This window comes from Archocentrus centrarchus, chromosome 7 (assembly GCF_007364275.1).
Source record: "Archocentrus centrarchus isolate MPI-CPG fArcCen1 chromosome 7, fArcCen1, whole genome shotgun sequence".
NCBI classification, from domain to species: Eukaryota; Metazoa; Chordata; class Actinopteri; order Cichliformes; family Cichlidae; genus Archocentrus; species Archocentrus centrarchus.
Genome location: NC_044352.1, coordinates 9,659,201 through 9,680,723, shown reverse-complemented (window position 1 = coordinate 9,680,723; position 21,523 = coordinate 9,659,201). Strand labels below are relative to the sequence as shown.

At 38.0% G+C, this 21,523-nt stretch overlaps 1 protein-coding gene across 1 annotated transcript; it reads right to left on the bottom strand.

Moving 5' to 3' along the window:
* Positions 1–2,788: 2,788 nt before the first annotated feature.
* rap1aa (RAP1A, member of RAS oncogene family a) lies at positions 2,789–20,097 on the bottom strand. The gene is made up of 9 exons (XM_030732984.1): positions 20,042–20,097; positions 17,091–17,224; positions 13,643–13,730; positions 12,314–12,382; positions 12,177–12,233; positions 11,951–12,091; positions 9,961–10,104; positions 7,160–7,278; positions 2,789–3,531 (listed from the first exon to the last, which is right to left on the bottom strand). Exons 3-8 carry the CDS (start codon positions 13,697–13,699, stop codon positions 7,189–7,191), a joined length of 558 nt encoding a protein of 185 aa, XP_030588844.1. The 5' UTR covers positions 13,700–13,730; positions 17,091–17,224; positions 20,042–20,097; the 3' UTR covers positions 2,789–3,531; positions 7,160–7,188.
* Positions 20,098–21,523: the final 1,426 nt, after the last annotated feature.

Sequence of the window (21,523 nt, the reverse complement as noted above, 5' to 3'; positions counted from 1 at the left end):
TATTCCTTTTCATATTCCTGCCCAGGAATCCAGGAATTTATTATAAGAAATCATCTCGATGTAACCTGAGATGGGAGAAGTACTCAAATAGTTTACTCAATGCAAGGTACCAATGATAAAGCTGAAATATAAATGTTATAAATAGACGTCCCACATTCAAAACACCTCAGCTAAATAAAAGCAGATATTAACTCCACAGATGGCAATATTATAAATTACTGATGCATCAAAGTAACTGAGCCCAGTTATTCCCAACCTAAAGGTCAAGTCCCCCTAAAGGGTCAAAGATATATTTAAGGAGCACTGGCATTTTTAATAGAAGGAATACAGCTTATGCTACACAGTTCCTCTTAATCTTTGTTTAATCATTGCTTTGTCTGTGTGTGTGTGTGTAAAGTGGATTAACTGTATATAAATGATGGCCATATCATGGGTCTAAAAAGGAACTGACTTAAACCTGCAATCTTTATAATGGCCAGCAGGGGGCGATTCTTCTGCCTTCAAAAGAAAGTCCAGCTGAATAGAAGTCTCTGTTATTTTTCTATTGATTTTATGGTATCAATAGCAGTCTTTCAAGTCTTATTAATGCAACAAGACATTTATTTTACAAACGGTGGTTGTCTTTAGAGTAAAAAAGTTATGACTGACAAGTTGCTCAGGTATTTTGTGCAGTGTCCCTGGGTTTATTAGATCCATTCTCATCACATCTGCTTTCAGAACACCAAAATGGCAAGGGCAAAAACAGTAACCATAAGGCTACATCTACCCTTTATAAACAATCTGTTACCATCCTTAAATCCATGGCTCAAACTTACCCAAAAAAATGAAGTTACTACTTCATTTAATTGGTGACTGAAGACACCAATTAAAGAGTACTTATTGGTGTTGAGTACACTAAAATTCAATTAAATTACAATCCTTAAATTTTAGTTAATTTGAAACAATTTTTCTCGTGTCAGCTCTAACCATTTTCACTCTCTCCGTTTCTGTTTTTCTCTCTTCATGGGAAATGTACTTACAAAACTTTTAAATTCAACTTTTCGTTTAAAAAAGCAGGTTTGTCCATAATCGATGCATTCCAGTGGTCATGACAGTGTATTTGTGATCTAAAATACTTAACTGTTCACTTAAATGAGATCACTAAATGGAAATTATTTTATTTTTAAGTTTGAAGACTTTTGAAGAGCTGGTGAGACTGGATTTGTTTTAGAACATCATTTGGTGGATTTTTCTTTCAAAACATCTCTGTCAGCAATAACATATCCACTCCAACATTGAAAAAACAAAAGGAAAACTTTTTAATGGAACTTTTGAAATGTTTTTACATCAAACATTTTTCTCACAACACTCATGCAAGTTGAGTGTAATATTAGCTTTATCCACACAGAGAATTTCAGTCACGATACTCTGAATTTCTCTATGTCGCAAACTTTGGCATGACCTATCGTCCTGTGCCGGGGTGGAAAAAACCAACAAGTTATACTTTTGTACAGATCTCATTCTTTGTGCTATGAAATTTAAAAAAAAAAAAAAAAAAAAAGAATTTTCACATATCCAGTAACTGAAAAAAGAAACACCCCTGACACTCTTGGAAAGGAATAATGGTAAAAATAAGAATTAAAAGTTTAGGACCAAAAATTGCAAACAAAAGAAAATCTAGGACCGTGAACTCAAGGTAAACAAAGATGAATCTGTACACCCTCAAGAAGGCGTAGGCCTCCTGCCTATTAAAAAAGGCCTTTTATTACTGTACTTCTCCAACCCAACCTCGAGCTTTTATGCCCTTTTTTTTTGGTCATAATCTTTCAAACTTTCATTTTAGAGATAGATAATTGTTGACTTTTTGTGGTAGACCCTCCCATAGCCATTGGTGTCATTGTTTTTAACTTAAGGTTCAGCAGTTCTGTGGTATTGCCTTTTTGGTGGAAATGCATAAAAAAAGTTAATAGATTGCATACAGGAACAGCGCTGGAGGAAAATGGTGTTTTGCTATTTTGATGGAGGGATAAACTTTAATGTAGTACTCGTAGCAAATGCGCCACCTGCCCTTCACTGCTTAGTTCAAAGAATTATACCAACAGAACACATAAAGTATGTAAAAGCACATTCATCAGTTCACTAGGTACAGCTTGCTAGTGGTTGGTTGGACCCTCTTTTGCCTTCAGAACTGCCTTAACTCTTCACAGCACAGTTTCAACAAGATGCTGGAATCATTGCCCACAGATTTTGGTGCATACTGACATGAAAGCATCACACAGTTGCTGCAGACTTGCCGGCTGTGTCTCACCATCACCCTGATGTGGAGCAGCTGAGCTGCTTCTGCCTTTTCCTGCTCATGTTTATCATTTTAAACAGTCTCTATTCTGCTTTTTGCTGCCTGCACTTCACACCCTGTCTGTCTGAGTTCCTTTTTTCTCTGCAGCTTCCTCTCAGCTCAGACCTCCTCTGGTGACTCAGGCTGAGGCCGTCATTTCTGCTGACAGGAAACACTCGAGTTACTCTTTTAGCTCTCTGGGAGATATCGATCTTCACACTGCTCTCTGCTCGTGACACAGAAATCCAGAACTTAACTAACACATTATCAACTTCTGCTTCTATGGATAAAACATGACTAATATGTTCTTTTTCATACAATGCCACATTAGAAGGACCTTTTTGATTTTTTTTACAGCTCATTTGGGTCCAGAGGGCAGCAGTGGAAGCAGAGCTGCCCAAATCGAACTCCTAACCTCTAAACACCAACAACACTAAACTCCAATTAAAAAGGACAAAAACCCAAGACCAGAAATAATGAAAATGTACTAAAATTTAATCATTCATAAAAGCTGGAAAATCATCTGTGACAGGGTAACACACAAAGCGATATTAGAGTTGGTTTAGTACAATATATTTTCAGCCTCAAGACACAAATCAGAACGCATCAACCCCCATCAGTCTATAAAATACTAATTTCCTTAGCTTTATTATGCAAAAATGGAAGTAGAATATATTATGGGAAATGTGGAAGGCTGCAGCTCTTGATATAAAACAAAGTCACTTAGGAAAGATGTTATCAATATACATCCTTGTAAGTAGGAGCGAGTAATTTATGGACAATGATGCATCCTCATTGACACTGTTAGTGCAGAAATGTACAAGAAGACCAACATTTCACATGGATACTTTTGCAAATGCATTGTCACAATATATCAAATGTCTGATGTTACTTTTAATAAAACATTTTAGTTCCCATTGATGGATTTAAATCCATGGTCTCCTCTTTTTTACATCGATGTTTCCGAAAGAAAGACACCTTGAAGAAGAGGAAAAACAAAACAAAACAAAAAACAGTTGTCATCAGGCTGACAATAAAAAAGAAGAGGTGGATATCTTTCCCATTAAAGAGCAGAAAAAGAGTTTCTTGAGAGTATGTGCCGTCTCCTGCCATTTTGCGAGTGGTGAAGTTTCTCTGTCAGCCTTTTTCAAAATGCTTTGGAGAGGACTTGGAATGCTGGCACGATGCACTGGGAAACAGTTAATCATTACAAGTTTCTGAAAGCAAGAAAAAACAAAATAAAATCAGAACATTCAATTTATTCAGAGGCTCCCTGTGGCCTTGAAAAACATAGATGATTATCAAGATGGAAATAAACCACAAGGGCTATTTTTCAACACTTTAATTCTTATTAATCATTGCTGTAAGGGATTAACCCAGCTACGGAGGGGGGTGACATGCTGTATACCAGTCTCATGCCTGGATAAATGGGGAGGGTTGTGTCAAGTAAAGCAGAGATGTAAAATTTTTGCCAAATTGAATATGCAGATCAAAATAATTCCACACCGGATTGGTCGAGCCCTGGATGGAGGCAGATGACCCACTGTGGTGACTACTAATAGCTAAAAGAACTGCTATGAGTGATTCTTTTCATTCTCCAACATTTATTTTTCTATTTTGTCAATGCCTTACCCGCTTAATTTTGCTGACCCTCAATTGTGATATTTAAGCACGGATGTAAATATACAAATGGCTATTCCTGAGTTCCCCTGGCTATGGACTTCACATCGAAATGAATAAAATTGTGGAGGAAAATGGAGAATTTAACAGTACGTGGACAGAAACACACTTTTACTGCCTGCTGATAAACTGGTATGTTTGAGCTTGACATGAAGAGGTAAATGTTATGGCTTAAAACTGTTTTACTGTTAGTTATTATTATGCTACTAGGTCAGAGCCGTGTATTCTATTTACAATTAATGCACATTATCAGCAGTGATAGTGGTGACAACACAAAGCAAGTGACATAAAACAGTGATAACAATAAGTGATAATAAAAAAAAAAGGCAAATTTAAAAACAAATCTTCATTTCTTTTTTAAAAATACCAATTTGCCTTCAGCAAATTCATAAGGATGCAAGACATTAATTTCCTTAATTTGAGACTGTTGCAGGGTAGAAGCAGAAATCACAGGGAGACAGTTATTTTCCCTACACCTCTTTTCCAGTTCTATCTTTTCAGTATCCAAAACTGATAAAAAATTAGGCTCCACTTTTCAACAAGCTCTCCTGCTGCAGCAGCTTTTGTTCATGTTTTATCACAGTTGCAGTACATTTCCTGTGGAAGGCCTTCCCATCAGCACTGATGTCCGTGGTTCAAACTTTGGGAACATCAGTTTTGTGGAGCTGTGCCTACTTTCTGGCATCTGCCATCGGCTGAGTGCATTGCTGGTTGTTTTATTTGAGTGATTTTTGTCATTTCACTTAATGCTCCAACTCCAACTTCCTTTAAATTGAAAGAAATTGATTGACAATTGATCATCCTTGCGAGACTGGTGTTGAAAATGTCACATCTGATGACTAGACCAAAAAAATAGACACCCCTTCTAATAAGTCATTTTGTCAAAGTCTCTTATAAGTGCATTTGCTGAAAATGTAGCCCCAGACCTACACTGTATGCATCTTTAACTTATTGTTCGACTGCTCAGCATCTGTAAAGTGAAGCAGCTACATCAAAACCATACAGAATGTCACCTTTCTTCCTGCAGATGAGAAAAGTTTTGAAATGACTCATAAATGTTCAGTCTCCACCTCTCTTGAAAATGTCTGTCCTCTTGGTGAACCTTTGTTTCGGGTTTACAAAGAGATTTACTGTGGCACCAAAATGTCACAGTGCTGCTTATCCCAGTTTATGTTTTTGTTGCAGCTTCCTAAAAATGTCACATGAAACATAAAAATGTCAACTTCGTTAGGATTCATATTTGCTGCTTTGCAAGAACAGCTGATCACAACTGTTTGCCCGTTTTAACAAAGATCCAACACAAGGGGAGCCTTACAACATCGTTTCCCTAGTTTATTAGTTTGTGGACCCTGCTTCAGAAACTCAGTTTCTTTAGAAAGTTTATCCCAGTGAGATGTGAAAAACTGGAATTAACAGCATTTAGTGCCTAAAGCCATAAGAGCTCACTGTAAGAGTCACATGCTCAGCTTCGTGAACAAGTGTAGACAAGTCATACCTGCCTCAGAAGAATGTCACAGTAGTCAGATACCCATATAAAGATACAGACTATTACTTATTTTAATCTCCTGTTCATGTTTTATTTTTTTATTTAACCTTTATTTATACAGGTAGTCCCAATGAGACATTGTGTCTCATTTGCAAAAGAGACCTGTTTCTAAAACATAGTAAATTTTCAACAATAAAATAAAAACAATAAATTCAGACCATGAAAAAAAAAAAACTTTCTGAAGCCCTTCCAGTGTTTTAAGGAGAAAATCTACAGTCTCATTCTGTGCTAAAAATCATTCCTAATGTTTGTCTGAGGCTTTAGCAGCCGAGTTATGCCAGGTTCAGTGTATGTGATGTTTGTATTTGATAAGATGATCACTGTCAGCAAACAAGAAGGTAAACAGCAAAGGTGCTGAAGCACAGTGAAAGATGCTGGCTGCATTGTGTTCACAAAAACCCAAAAGAGGAAGAAAAACATTCTAACACAGTTCAAGTGTTGCACCAAAAGGACAACTTGAGTTATCTGTTCTTCAGCCTTTCCATCAGTTTGCTTTTGTGTATGTGGAGGAGCACTTTTGGTGAATATAATCAACACATGGTGGAAGTTGTTAGAAGGCAGAAGAGAAAGTAGCAAAACTGCTGACTTCCAGAAATCACTAAACTGATCTAAGAACTGATGAATTAAAACACAATTTTAAAACTTTTAAAGGCCAGACTTCCAGAAATCACTAAACTTGTCATAAAATATGATACATCATTTCAAAAGTACAAATTCTGAAACCAGCTTAATATCTTTCAAAGTCACAGCTCCTTTACAACAAATCCATCTTTGTATAGTATAAATCTAAAAAGGATTCCAATGTTGAAAGAGTCCCACAAAGACTGGATTTTGCTACCTCATCACTTGGAGGGGAAGTGCACTGGTCTGCTTGATGACCAGTATAAACAGGACATCTCACTGTTTCTTAGTCATTATCTGAGTGGTTTAACACTTTGTAATCCATCACAGGAAACATTATGTCTGCTTTAACTGAAGTGAAAATAACATTTATAGTGTTGCAAGTCTCCAGAGGCTGACTTTCATTTCAAAGTGAGGAGACTTTAAGCTGACTATAAACCAAAGTTTTATACTGACAAACCTGTGAAAAAAATAAACAAACATATATATTTTTTTTTAAAAATCTGACTTACTGTTATAATTTGGAGAAGGGGAAAAGAAAAAAAAAAAAAAAAAAAATCAGTGAATTTGTTGTAGGAATGAGCCAGAAAAAGCTCCAACAGTGTTGCCTATAATTAGATTTCATTACAGTTGCACTGTAGCAGCAGCAGGTGGAGCCAGCACATTCAAAAAATTCATATAAAACATGATAAACCCTCTTTGATCCAATTAAAATGCAGAGCGATGTGACAGAAAGGAAAACGGGGACTTGAGGTCTTTGATTCATTCAATTCCTCCTGCAGATTATTCACTATTAAACCTGCAGAGATCTTGTTACTTGTAACACCAATTCTTTGCTTCCTGTCTTAACAAAAAATAAATAAATGTAAAAAAAATAAAAATTGAATCACCATAATTTTTGCAGTTGGTTTCTAAATGTTCTGTGGTAACTCAGAGCTCAGAGCACAGTTGGAGCCTTGCAAATGTCTGGAATAAATTTTGCTCTTACACCCACTCACCTGGCCTGGAGCTACCGTGGGATGGCAATTTAGAGCAGTGTGCAACTTGACTTCTTTTTTGTCTTCTTCTTTTCCATCGGCGTTTTTCTGTTGATCTGTCGCACCAGATCATAGAAAATCTACAACAGAGAAGATTTGATCTGTTTCAGCTTTGCTTCAGTATATTCTGGGATGTATGGAAAAAGCTACAGCACAGGCTATAATGCAAAGTCACTCAGGAAACACATTATCAGTACACATTCCTGTTGACACACAACACTGAAATGCATGAAATGGTGGACACTGAACATGGTTTTTCTTGCTTCATTCACTGCTCCATCTAATCAAGTAGCTTCTTTTAGTGTTTTTGGGCGAATAAAAACTGATCAATTAAAAATTTTCTATTTTATTTTATTGTTTCTTTTTAAAAAAGGCCAGCCATGTATACACTATAACTAACAACGATACACTAAAACTGGCACAAAAATACCAGTTTTAGTGTATCGTTGCAGGGATGAGTGATTGAGGCAGCTGTAGCAACAGACCTGAGTTACTCTGACAGGTGCGGGTTAGGGTGGTATTATGTTGTTGAGTCAACAATGAGCTATTAAGGACTAAATTTAATTCCCAACTTTTTGTCCATTCTTCCTGCAGTTAATTTGCTCCTTTTAGTTAAACGCTTAATGCTGGCTACTCCATTAAACTCCACCTTGTCTGTCAGGTGTGTCTACAGTTTGTGGCTATGAGTGAGGTTTGCTGCTCCATTCACATCACTATATTTTGTATACAAACAATTCTGAATATATCAGTGACATCAGGGGCAGCTGTGGTTCAGGAAATAGAGCAGGTCATTTACTAACTGGATTGGTTGGTGGTTCGATCCCTGGCTGCTCCAGTCTGCATGCCAAAGTAAAAATCGAGTATCCCCAAGTTGCTTCCGATGCATTGGAATGTGTGTGTGTGAGTGCTAGATAGAAAGCACTGTATGAATGGGTGGTTTAGATATGTTGGATAAAAAGCGCTTTGAGTGCTCAAGCAGAAAAGTGCTATATAAAAACCAATTTTATATTTTATCAATATAAAATGCTGGTTAGCTTACAGTACCCCTATCTTTCTCTCTCTCTTTGTAATAGTTAGTTGTAAACAAGCAAAGTGGAAAGTAAGACAGATGAGAACTGTGTGAGCCAGCACAGTTCTGCAGTACTTTGTGTATTTTGGCTGTGTCAGAGTAAGTTGGCATATAACCGCTTAACCGAACTGATCTATCATCACATTCTGCACACCTTTGTTGATGATAACCTGCAAGGAAAGAAAGCTGCTGGTGTTAGCATTGTTAATGTTTACTCACTGGGCAAGGTAATCAGAGCTGTGCGTAATACTGCAGATAAGCACACAATGTCAAAGTGACTCAAATTTGAGAGTTATTAAAAAAATAAATAAATTACACTTTAACAATTAAAGGATGTCAAATTGTTTTGAGCAGTAGTGGCTCAGGATACTGAATGCCAGATTTCCTTTAATCTGTCATTGCACTGGAGTGAGAGCGATAGATAAAAATTTAATTTAATGAATGTTTAAATTTGTGAAAGTTCAATCACTGTTAACCAGCTAGCTCCAGCACTGCCCATCATTTTTTTTTCCCTGTTTCCTAACAGGGTAGTGAGGGTGCTGTTATGGCTGTTTTCAGTGTCGTTCATCTGTCTCTAGTCTCTCGTCCCGTGGGTGGACACACTCCAAATCAACCATCTTGGACTGCAATTGATGTCAGTGGTTTTCCTTCTGCCCTGAAGATCTGCAAACTGCAAAATGCAAACTACAAACTGAAGGGGCTGTTATAAGCACAGCCTGCAGAAGGTGGAGAACTGGTGCTGCTACGCTAAACGTAAAGGGGTGTCCACACAGGAAGTAACTTTCAGCAAAGTGGCAAACAGAGAGCTCAGGGTGAAATAACCACTGGCAATACTGAGTGAGCAGTCACTTTTCCTAACTCCCAACTATCAGTGAGACTAAACGACACCTTTGACTGACATTTGAGAGGGCAGTAATACATTAGAGGGTAACCTAAGCAACCTGATACTGGGATATCCATAGTGACTATCCTTCAACAACAAGATGACAAGTGAATCACTTCCTGTGTGGATGCTCCTTTAGAGGGTACAGAACAGAAGAGGGACTACTGTTACCAACAAACTTCAAGGACAGAGGCGATGAAGTCCATCCACGGGATGAGAATCTTACTGGAGTGAGAGCGGATTACTGCTCTGTTATTTATTATCACAGTAAGTACATGGTATTCGTTATTAATTCATAAGGTGAACCTACTTCCGCACACACACACACACACACACACACACACACACACACACACACACACACACACACACACACACACACACACACACACACGGAACCCTGCCCCCATACCACCATAAATACAACTCAATTTGGGGATAAATACCACCCTAAAACAGCTGGCTCACAGCAACCCCACACCAAACCTCTAGATCCAAGAAGCACAGTAGCAAAAGTTAAGGATGACTTTGACCAACAGCATTTTTATTTATAATTTATTTTGGCTAAAATAATCGTGTAGGGAAAAATCTGATTGTGTAACAGCCGGATTTACAGCATCATGATGGCATACTGAAGTTTAAGATATGACATTTCACAAATGTCAAAGGTCGTCATTATATCCTGCCAGACAGTTGTGACATTTTATCATTATTAGCGTATGAAGGCCTGCAGTCACAGCTGTCACTGGTGCGGAAGCATAATGAACAGAAGCATACCATATGTGCTATGTGTCTGTTATTAGTACGTACCTCATTAACGTTGATCTTTGATTTAGCTGAAGTCTCTAAAAAGGCACAGTTGTTCCACTGACGGGCCAGGTTCTGACCCTGCTCCTTCCCGACCACACGCTCATCCTCCAGGTCACACTTGTTTCCCACCAGGATCATGGGAACCTGATGGATTAGTGGAAATATGATATGTTCAAAAACACAGAAGGCTTTCCAAAATAGTGCTGAAGTTCAGTTTTTTTTTTATATGGATGTAAAATTGACAAAAACAATAAAAGGGAATGGTTCATTTTCTCAATACACATGCCTGCTAGTTAAGGCTTTATTAGGAGTTTCAGCAACCTGGCCAGAGAGTTGATTTTGTTAAGATGTGGATGGTTCTGCATTACCTTTATCAGATTTTCAAGCTCATTTACAATTTTGGCTTTCAGTGATTATGAAAACAAGTCAACTGCAATAAAACATATTACAAATATTCCAAAATCATATTTGAAAACAGAAATACTGTCTCGAGATGTACATATTAAGGAGCAGAAAGGTTTCAGCAAAGAGAGACCTTAACCGAGACACACAGACCAGCTGAGCAACCTGCTATGAATAAATAAAAAGCACACACTCAGCATGCTCCATCTCCGCTCTCTAAAAAGAGGGGAGGTGAGAGAGAGCAGCAACAGCAGCTCTGACATTTCCACCCTGTCACAAAGTTCCTGCCCCCCCTTCGCTCTGCCCTCTTCTCCCACAGCGCTGACTTTAATGATAGAGAGGTGACGAGGGCAGATTATACAGAGTCATCCCTCTGCAGACTGAGGAGGAGCCTCAGAGAATTACAACATTTATGCGTTCATTATACTCTCCCAACATATCATCACTGTCCGATGAAAACAGACATTTCAGTTCCTAGAAACAAAAACATATCAGGTGTTTGCCTGGGGTCATCTTTTATACTTTTAAAAAGAGCCAGTTTATGGCTCAAGGAAATGCGCCAACATTTAAAACCAAATAAACTATTTCAAACAGGATTATATGAAAACAGGCCTGCTTGTTTTTAAAACTGCATTTTTATGTGATTACTTGAGAAGGAATGAAGAGCAAATTCAGCTGCAATTACTTTTGTTAAGGTGATTGTGAAATTCTGGGCCAATACCAACACTTTAAACAATCTGGCTGATAGTCAGTGGTGATATTTTTCATTTATTCAGTATTTGTTGGTAGTTAACTTAAATTTTTCACTTAAATAAAGGATGTATCACATTCATTTTAGGGATGTCAATGAATACTCTAAATTTGATTATGTAATTGAATATTTAAAAAAAAAAAGAAAAAAAAAAGATTTGCGACATTTAACTATCTTTTGTGTGTGTGTGTGTGTCTTCAAACACACAGCTGCCAGTGTGAGGAGACCGGAAGAATGATTTAGCTTACTGTAATTAGTGAACATATATAGGTGGGTGGATATCAGGTGAACAACAATTTAACAGTTTCATTTAGCTCCTTAAATCCACATTAGTTTTAAATGATTTGAGGGTTTTTGTTTGTTTCTCAGACTAGTCCACTAGTCTAATTTTTTTCTCTCATTTAAACAACTAGTAAATTAGTCTTCTCAAGATCCCTAATAAACATTAGCTATGTCAACTGCCAACAGGTCTGACTGATTAAATGGCCGATCCTTTCCATTTTTGTTAATTAATCCTTCAGGTCATTGCTAAAGTAGAAATTAAGGTTTGTTGCTTTTCTTGGTATTCTATAACAACTTTCTGGCAAAGAGGGAAGAAATTCTTGGTGAGCAGGAAAGAGGTCATGTTTGGGAATAGATTGTTTTCATAGGACAGTGAGGACAAACATGATTATTTTTAATGGGCAACTCTCACATTACAGATATGATCACCTTTGCTATTTTAATGCTACCATGCTGCTATGTTCACAGTTACTCTTACTTAAACTACTTCATCACTTAACTGTAATCATCACAAGTGTGAGAACACATTAGAAAGTTAAAGAGTGTTAAACTCACATCCTCGGTGTCTTTTACTCTCAGGATCTGCTCCCGGAGGTCCTGCAGGTCGTTAAATGTCGACTGCGCTGTAATGGAGTACACCAAAGCAAAGCCTTGGCCATTCTTCATGTACAGGTCCCTCATAGCCGTGAACTGTTCCTAAAAAGAACGATAACACACGACATCAGCAGCCTGCCTACATTTACCTAGAAACACCCCTCCATCCAGCCCATGTTTGACTTACAGTTCCAGCTGTGTCCAGGATTTCAAGCATACATTGCTGCCCATCGACCTCGACTTGCTGTAAAAACAAACGTTTTATATGATTTGCTTTATTTGAAAGTGTCCATAAAGTCCGGTGGTGTGTTTGATATGTCATACCTTTCTGTAGGAGTCTTCTATTGTGGGGTCATATTTTTCCACAAAGATGCCTTGCACAAATTGGACTGTCTAATGGACAAAAGAAAAGGGAAAGAACATTAACACAGGACATCATCACCAATCTGATACTTCTTCCCTCTCTCTACTCTTCTGGTCAATTTTATTTCTTGTTTAAAACAAAACAACTTCTGTTGGTCTAGTGAGCCTCGGGTGTTTCTGTGACCAGCTGAGCCTTTATGTTTTATGGATGTGGCCACAACACACTTATTACAAAGACAATCTGACTAAAGCAACATTTAATCCAACTTTAAGTCCTTAAATAATAAGGCACTTAATTCGAACTCAATTTTTGATATTCTTAAAGCTTTATCTACAGTCCTATGCAGATATTGTGTACTGACCTTTTCATTTAAAGCAATTAAATACACTTAGATGCCAATTTGTTAAGATGACGTTTTTTTTTTTCTTTCAGAGGGATGTTTGATGCTCCACCCAAAGAGGTTTTAGGAAGTCTCAAAGTAAAATTTGCTCCTCACTTTCAATAAATAATTCATTTCATAACCAGTTTTGTTAATCTAAGTTTCATTTTCAAGCGTAGTGTGCATTTTCAGGGCTTCTAATGCCTCAAAATGAGCCTGAGTGAAATGAAGTACAACTTGTCCATTACTTTACTCAGACATCATTGTAGTTCCCACTTGTTTCTGGTTATTTGGTATGTTTGAGTTAATTAAACCCTGTTTTAAAAAAAAATGTGTAAAAAGATCTGTTTTTTAAATAACAGTCTTTGTGATTTTTCTCTGCTAGAAAACTTCTTTGGTGTGTGATTTTTATTTCGTACGGTCAGAATCACAGGAAAATGCAAAGATTTCTGCTGAGTAATATAACAGACTGATTGCCTTTACCGTATGTCATAATTTTAGTCTAACACAACAGCTGTGTAATAAATTCCACCTTACAAAGATCTTATTGTACAGCTTTTTTCATAAATAGAAAGTATGAACAGCAGGTGGGTGGAGCTCCTGCACTTTTATTTACACAGAGTTGAGTACTTAAAAGAAAATGGGAAAGAGGAAGCGCTACATGGCTCCAAAGCCTTATCCAACCGGTGCTCATCAGAGTAATACAGGGTGTTATATTGAGCTCATTATCTGAAACTCTGGACATGTTTAATATGCACATCCACTATTGTATCAGTCTATTTATGAGAAAACATTAGGAAAAGGCGTTTTTTTTTTTGTTTTGTTTTTTACATTTAGGGAAATATGCATGTTTTCTTTCTCTTGAATCGTGTTGCTGGTGAATTTTAGGGGCACTTAAATATGCACTCACCAGTGCAGACTTTCCCACACCTCCTGATCCCAGTACCACAAGCTTGTACTCGCGCATGGTGGGCAACTTCACTGGACAGCACAAGAATCTGCGAAATGGACAGGATGGATGATAAAAATCAGACAGAGGATCAATGTGTTATTTTCAACTACAGAGGGAATACTACATAAGCTTGGAGCTTTTTCCAAATTATCCTTAAGAAGCACTTGAATATGACTGAAATCATCACGTTTAAAATTCCATTTGAATCAAGGGTTTTTAACAATGGTAACGTGACAGTAAATCTGACACTTTTAAAGGCTTGCCGTGGGATTCTATGACATTACTCTGAATAAGTGAAACATGTTCTAGATCACTGTATGTATTCATCTCCACTGAACAATTCCTTAAAAAAAATAAAAATTAAAGTGAATTGTGTGTACAGTTGCTGGATGATGAAAATTATGAGAGCGAGTTGCTTCACGGGTCCTGAAAGACAGCAAGCAGACTAATAAGATTAATTTTCTTGTGTGAACCAAGTAACAACTAACCAGTAGTGCATATGACCCATTACCCAAAGTTTGGAGAAAGTTACAGCTTCAGGTGACCAGAGATGTAAAAAGCCCGCAGCCCAAGAGCAGAAGGAGAAGTTGGCTAATGCTAACACTATACAGTTACAATTATCAACTTACTTGAAGTTTCTTCAATTATCTGCATGATGAGCAGACAGCCAAACAATCAAAGTGTATTTTTTTTCCCTGCACAATTGAGCTATAATCAGCTGAATTCAGTTTTTGAAAAAAAAAAAAAAAATAATGGTCTCCAACTTTTGAGTTATGGCAATTCAATTTTTATTGCACAAAAGGACAAGAACAGGATAGTAAACTGTGCCTAAACAGTGTAGAAACAATGTGCTTGTAATGCGAAATTGACTCCATCCAAACATCTGCATGCTAACATCTGCATACAGATGGCATAGAAACTTGCTCTCTGGTTCTGTCAGGTTCCTGAGAGGCAAAAAATTTGAAAAGCACTTCTTTAGATAAGCACGATGCATTTCAAGCAGTGAATCTACTGACTGAGCTGATGTCAGTGTGAACACCCCCAACAATGAGAAGTCACTGTTGACCTTGGAGGATTGAAACCTAATCATTCCTCTGCCAAAAAATGTCCTTGCCTTCCCACCCACTATCAAGAGACTTCAGCTGCCATGATGATACGGGCGTCACCTCTTTAAATTAAAAAAGAATCAAGAAAAGTTGCATAAAAAACAAAGAATGGTTCCTTCTCTCCAGGAATTCAAACCAGTGTTTTTTTCCTAGAAGTAAAACTGAATAAAGAAGTGCATCTACAAAACAGACATACAAATATTAACCTGAGGCACACAGTGAGGCAGATCCTGAAAGTGACACTGCAGTCAGCAGATAGGAGCAGTAGTGCCACAAATAACTTCATCTCATTATAATACAGAGTAGAAAGGCTATGGAGAATGACCCATCATTAACTCCATCACCCTGACACACTTTAGTAAGTGTGACCTAGAAAATATTGGCAGAGGAGAGTGGAGATGTCAAAGGCATGAAAATGTTTCGGATGAAGACGGGCATTTTAACTTAAATCTGCCCGCTATCCTCCAGAAACCACGCAGTGAATACAAAGTGAGATTATAATAATTGCCAATTTAAATTACCCCTCTCATTTTATCGTCATGGTTGTGGATTTTTGTCTGCTGCCTGTCTGATTATTTCAGAGAAAACTTCAGTAGATCTGATGAACTTCCTGTGTGCTTTGAGAGTCGACTGAAGAATGTTCATTTTAACTTGAAAATGCAGTCATAATGACCAATAACACTGACAAAGCAAAGTTTAAAAGCAGTGCTACAGAGAGGTGTATTTTAAATGTTATTCTGAAATGCAAATGTAATGTTCATTTGATGTATAAATGTCAAAGAGGGGGCGATGCAGGGTAAAATCTCATTTGAGAGCCTCTTTGAATCTACTAATTATGCTAGGTCTGTGGGACCTTTGTCAAATGTTGAGACAAACAATACAAAAACCACTCTGTCACACTCGAACAGCATTTGCAATTCTAACGACGACGACGTATGAAGCATCACCAGAAACCCACAGTGTGAGGTAGGCACACGAGGCACTCTACAAAGCGCCATTGTAATGACCCTTCTCCACTCGAGTACAGCATACAAACAGAAAACAGAGATCAGAGCGTGCATGCATGAACATTACGCTGAAATCATTACTATGGCAAGGAGGGGAGGTGTGTATGTAGAGACGCCATCATGTGCCTGATGAATTTGTCGATGCATAAAAATGAAGGTAGCGGAAAATGACAGTGTTTAAAATGTTAATTTATGTAGGTGTAACAAAATTTGCTTCAAAGCCTTGACATCAGATAAGAAACCTAAGCCTCCTCCTGATTAGATACAAGCCTGGACTCAAACAGTGGCTGTATCGAGCACTTGAGCTGCGACCACCTTCACTAATCCCACTCATTAATTTTTGCTGACCTGGGTAATGAGAGTACCTCCCTGTAAATGCTGGAAGTGCTGAAAAGTAAATATCTAACTCCATTTTCAAATGAACAAAGACCCTCACAATTCATTTTTAATATTGCACATCACTAGTCATTTTCCCAGATGTTACACTAAAGATTAATGTCCAGGCATTCATAAAAAAGAAAATTTCCCAAACTGAACAGGAAGTTAGCTAACTAGTTGCCATCTAAAGATGACAAACCATGTTCTGGCTTAAGTAAAAAGATACTTTTGGCTGCTTCCTTATTCACAAGGGGGTCGCCCACAGTGGATAACTGTGCATGTTTGATCTGGCAGATTTTTACACTGGATGCCTTTCCTGATGCAATCCGAAAGTGATTTTTAGTTCTAAAATAAAAAAATGAATAATAGAAGAAAAATCCCAGCAACACCTGGAGGGTTAGTGAAGTTGGGCTAGTTGATATATAATGATTTGCTAACTCCTGGCTAGCTACAGAGGCCAACATTAGCATAGGGAAGATATAGGATGAGGATTAAACTGTGCTCAACTAAAGCCCATGTTGAGGGTTCCCAGCAAGCAGAGACAGGCCCCATCATACAACAGAAAGAAGATGCTGGAAACCTTTGACAAGAGAAGGTCTGAGATGAACCCATCCACAGCGCAAGGTTAGTCATTAATATGCTGCTAGATACTTGCTATGAAAAAAGTTCTGATCCTAAGCTTAAGTTAATACTGAAATATTTGTCAGTTCCAGAGTGATTCTTTTCTGAAATGTTTAAATACTTAAGACTAGATTTGAGGGCTTGTGTTAAAAAGAAAGACAAAAAAGAAAAGAAAAAAAGAGAAAGAAAAAAAGACAAAACTATGCAGTATGTTAAAAAGTTGAGCAGCTCATCCACCACAGGAGACAATTGGATTTGAACATATTTTCATTCTGTACAAAGAGCTTAGCGTACTGTGTACACGGCTGCTGCAGATGACAACTCCCTCTACATCTGGGGAGGAGGGGCCGACAGATCCTCAGGTGCAGGGATGTCAACGGGAAGGGGTCGAGGGTCACTCAGGAGCCAGCAAGAGAGGCCACGCCAAACTGTTCAGACAGAAAAAAAAGTTCCAAATTAAACCATTACAAACATTAATGTACAGCAAGAATATCAATTTTGATTTGATACAACTGCAAATTGACTTTGGCCACTTAATAAATGTATTTATTTCTAACAGCATATTTTCTTGAACTCCACCTATAAATACAGAAGAAAACTGAACAAAACATGCCACAGGTTGGGGTTGACATTACTTGAAAGAGGTCACTGGATTTATAAAACTAGACAAATGAGAGTGTAACTGTGAAACAGAAATAATTGTTTTATATTAAATAGCTTGTTTTCATAATGAAAATAAATTACAGGAAGAATTTTATTGTCTCCTCTTAGGGGTGGCACTACAAAATGACATTAATGTGATGCCAAGTTTTCAGCTTCCCGAAGGTGGCTCTCTTAACCTGCTTTGATCACCGTGGTAACTTATGCTGAACACATAATCTGGACTGGAGGTTCGATGGAGGGTCCATATTTTCACCGACTAAAGTAAGCTCTAAGGCATGGCTCGCGTAATGCGTTTCAGGCTTCAGCACCTTCATAACTCGTTTACTTTGAGTTGGGTCATGTCACGCACTGCTGAACTGTGGAACTGAATTATGGATCTGTTGCTTCGCTTTGCTCGCACCACTTGCACTAAAAGTTGAGAGAAATTCAACTTCTGAAACACCAGCACAGGAAGCGGAAGACAATGGATGAATGGATGATAATCATGCCACCAAAGACCCCCCCCCCCCCCCCCCCCCAAACATTAGAGGGTATTGAACCAGCGCATCCATTAGGATTGTGCTGATGGACGATGATGTCAAGGATCAATGGTGGTCAAAGTGATTGGCAATAGCTCCTCACTCTCATTATTGCTTTAATTGCATTATTGAGATTCATGATTAAATCTGCCAAATTTCATGTTGCACCTTCACATATAACCAAACCTGCAACACATGTCTGAGTGTACATGGGGTTCACATACGGACTTCTGTGTGCTTTGGAGTGTGTGTGTAGGAGCTATACTGATCCATCATAATCAGCATCAAATGCGGATATTTCTAACTGTTGGACTGATTTTTAAATCAGAGAATAATGTGACAGCATTTGTCTCCTTAACTTCCTTAAAATTTTAACTTACTCAAACTTCTGAGAAAATAACTCAAACTTAGCTCTGCCAGTCAGGAAGCTGCCAAGAAATACACCCCCACACATGGAAACAAGCTTCCATAAGAAGAGTGTGAGTTTCTCTTTGTTTGGGCCACACATTGTACATTACGGAGGATAGATAGGCTGCCGCCTAGCAGCCATGCTATCGGTCATCTGCGATGCCATGCTGCTTAATCAGTTCAACAGAACTTAAAATATGATCCATCTATTTGTAGGACATTTATCATACAGTATACTAAATCAGCAGAAAATTTCTCATTTTGTTCTGAAAAAAAAATTACAAGCATCCTCTACTCAACATAAATATGGTTTATTACAATCTCTTAACACCTGATGGGAAAAAAAATAACATTTCATTCAGAGCAAATATTACACCAGACAAATAAAGGAGGTGATCAGAAGAACTGTAAACCCGGCTGTCCTGCGTTTGTGCAATCACGTGGAGAGCTGATGGTACTTTTAGATGGATGACTTTATGGCGATTTAAAGAAGCTAAGGTCAGCTATCACGTTACAAAACAAAGTAAGTTACTCGTTGCATACAGGATCTGTTGCTGATCAACACGCAGATAGTAAATTCGGCTGTTCTTAACTATTAAAAAAAAAAAAAAAAAATCACACAGTGATTTTTTTTTTTTTTTTAGCGTTGTGTTTCTAACCCTCAGAGAGAGACTCAAGTATCATGTGTCAGAGCCACAGGGGGGCAAAAGGATTTCAACTTAAAAGCTCAAAAATACTTTGACCTAACTTCCTTAAACAAATATAATATAAGTCTTTAAAGTAAAACTTTATACATTAAAACGGAAGGTTTGCATGTGACAAATAAATCTGAAGTTGTTTTCGGCATAACTTTTGTACCGTAGTTAGTTTCGAAAGGAAGGGTGTGGCTTTTAGTTTCTCAGCGGAGCAGACCTTCACTATCAAGCTTATTAAATCAACCAGTCACAGACAGAAGTATGAACGGGTAAATGTGAATCAAATGTGATCTGAACGCCAAGTCTGAGAGACTAAGATGCCCCAAAAGTAGCCCGACTACGACAACTCAAGTGTTAGCATTCTGCTAGCACATTCCGGTGAGAGCTAGCTAACGTCCTAGCCCGGAAAAGACACGGCGAGGCTGTGCGGGACAAACGTCGCGTTACCTAACGTCGACTCGGCGGAAGAAATGTCATCAAGTTCACGGTTTAACGTTAACTCCGGCTTGACAAACTCCATTTTAAGTTGTGTTACGGGTAACGGAACTGTTTAGCTAACACCGGGAGCTAATAAGTTAGCTAGCCAGTTAGCATAGGACTCAACTCCTAAAATAGTGTTTTCAGTTTCATCTGAAGCTCACGAGTCTCGTTAAGGTTATGTTAGCAAGTAGATCACCTACTAAACATATGAAAACAAATGAGATATACTCGGATGTTAAAATAGATGAAGCGCAAACCACATTTGTACCGATAACTCGTTAGTTAGTTGTTAGCTTCGAAGCTATGCTACTTTACAACCAGTATTATCTTATTTCAGTGGAACCAGAAGTAACTCCACTGTCTCATCGGAGATAGACGCATGCTCATGGACTAATTATCAAACCAATCAAGCCACAGCCTGGATAAGTACCCACTAAATTAGTGCTTTTACTGAGAGGTAAAAGCTGCAGAGGACACTCACCGTGTTCCGCTATGTGTGCGCTGAGACTGTGGATGTACGGAAGGGTCGGGGGAGGGAGGGGGGCAAGAATGGCAGCATTTGATTGGACCAGGATCAACCAATCACTGTGATCCAGGTTACGGTTCAATTAGCACTCTTCACTTTAAAAACAAGCGCTACTTACATACTAGAGTCTGGACATCGATTAAGGTTACACAACGTTACACAATTTGGCATTAATCATGTAATCTATTGCACAGACTTAATCTCTTATATTTTGGACTTGATGAGTAAATGTCATATTAATGGAGTAAATGGAAAAAAGCCGAGCCCTTATTTATTTAGTTTAAGAACGACTAAGTTGTTTTTCTTATATTCTGCCTTTAGAGCATGGTTCGGCAATTCTCTCATATTAAATGTCTGCCACAAATTTTGAACCACAGCTCATGTTATAATGTATAAATAGCCTATCTGACATTAACAAATAGATGATTAATCCTTAATTAATGTTTCTGTTTTCATAGAATCTCGTGTCCTGTTTTACCTAAGAAATGAAAACATAGCCGTTATAAAGATTTAAAGATATTTTATTGAAAGTGAAAATGACAAAAACATTCTGGAACCTTTAGGATTTATTATACAACCACGTATAAAATCCTCATACCTACCATGTATAATGATCAGTATTAATTCAACATTAATTAATTCACAGAGCACAAATCTTGTGTATTGCAAACTACTCTGTGCATTCACAGCAGTGGGAGGAAGTGTGGTGTGTGGGACTTGCATGTGTTTCCCACACTCACTGAAATGGCAGCTCAAGCGTTTTTGTAATCTTATGACCCCCCCCCCCCCCTCCCCCCAACCCAACTCAACCCCACTTTTGTTCTCTGTTTTAACTCAGAATAAGTGGATTCTACTTCAATAAGGAGAGATCATTTGGAATAACTCAACATAATTTATAGAGATACATTTAAATTAATTTCTCTGGTAATAAGACTGTCAACCCTTCACAGCAGACCGGAATCTCAACGGTGAGAAATTAGCACATGACCCACCTAGTCTAGATACTGGTGGTGGTAAAGGAGAAGATGAAAATGGTGGCTTGTATGGGGAGGAAGTGGGTTGCACGAATGAGTCTGAAAGGGAGAATGACAAAAGAGCACCGCAATTTATTGTACACAAAAATCCGGTGGTTAGCACTGTTGCCTCACAGCAAGAAGGTCCTGGGTTCAAATCCACCGTAGATTTCTGTGTAGTGTTTGCATGATCTCCCCGTGTCTGCATGGGTTCTCTCCAGGTACTCCAGCTTCCCGCCACTGTTCAAAGACATGCAGTTAGTGGGGCTAGGTTAATCGATGATTCTAAAAATCTACTTGAACAGGTACAGGTCAAATTTGATCTGGAATAGCCTCAATGTACAAAATTACAAAATTTTGAAGCATCTGTACAACAGCATAAACTTTTTAAATATTTTAATTTTCGTATATATTGTGGGCACTT

Bases quoted from the DNA above. Each gene is read 5' to 3' on its own strand.
- rap1aa (XM_030732984.1), bottom strand. From the start codon at position 13,699: ATGCGCGAGTACAAGCTTGTGGTACTGGGATCAGGAGGTGTGGGAAAG. The intron at 12,234-12,313 runs GTATGACATATC...TTGTTTTTACAG, and splicing joins TAGAAGACTCCTACAGAAAG to CAAGTCGAGGTCGATGGGCA. The intron at 12,092-12,176 runs GTAAGTCAAACA...CGTTCTTTTTAG, and splicing joins TCCTGGACACAGCTGGAACT to GAACAGTTCACGGCTATGAG.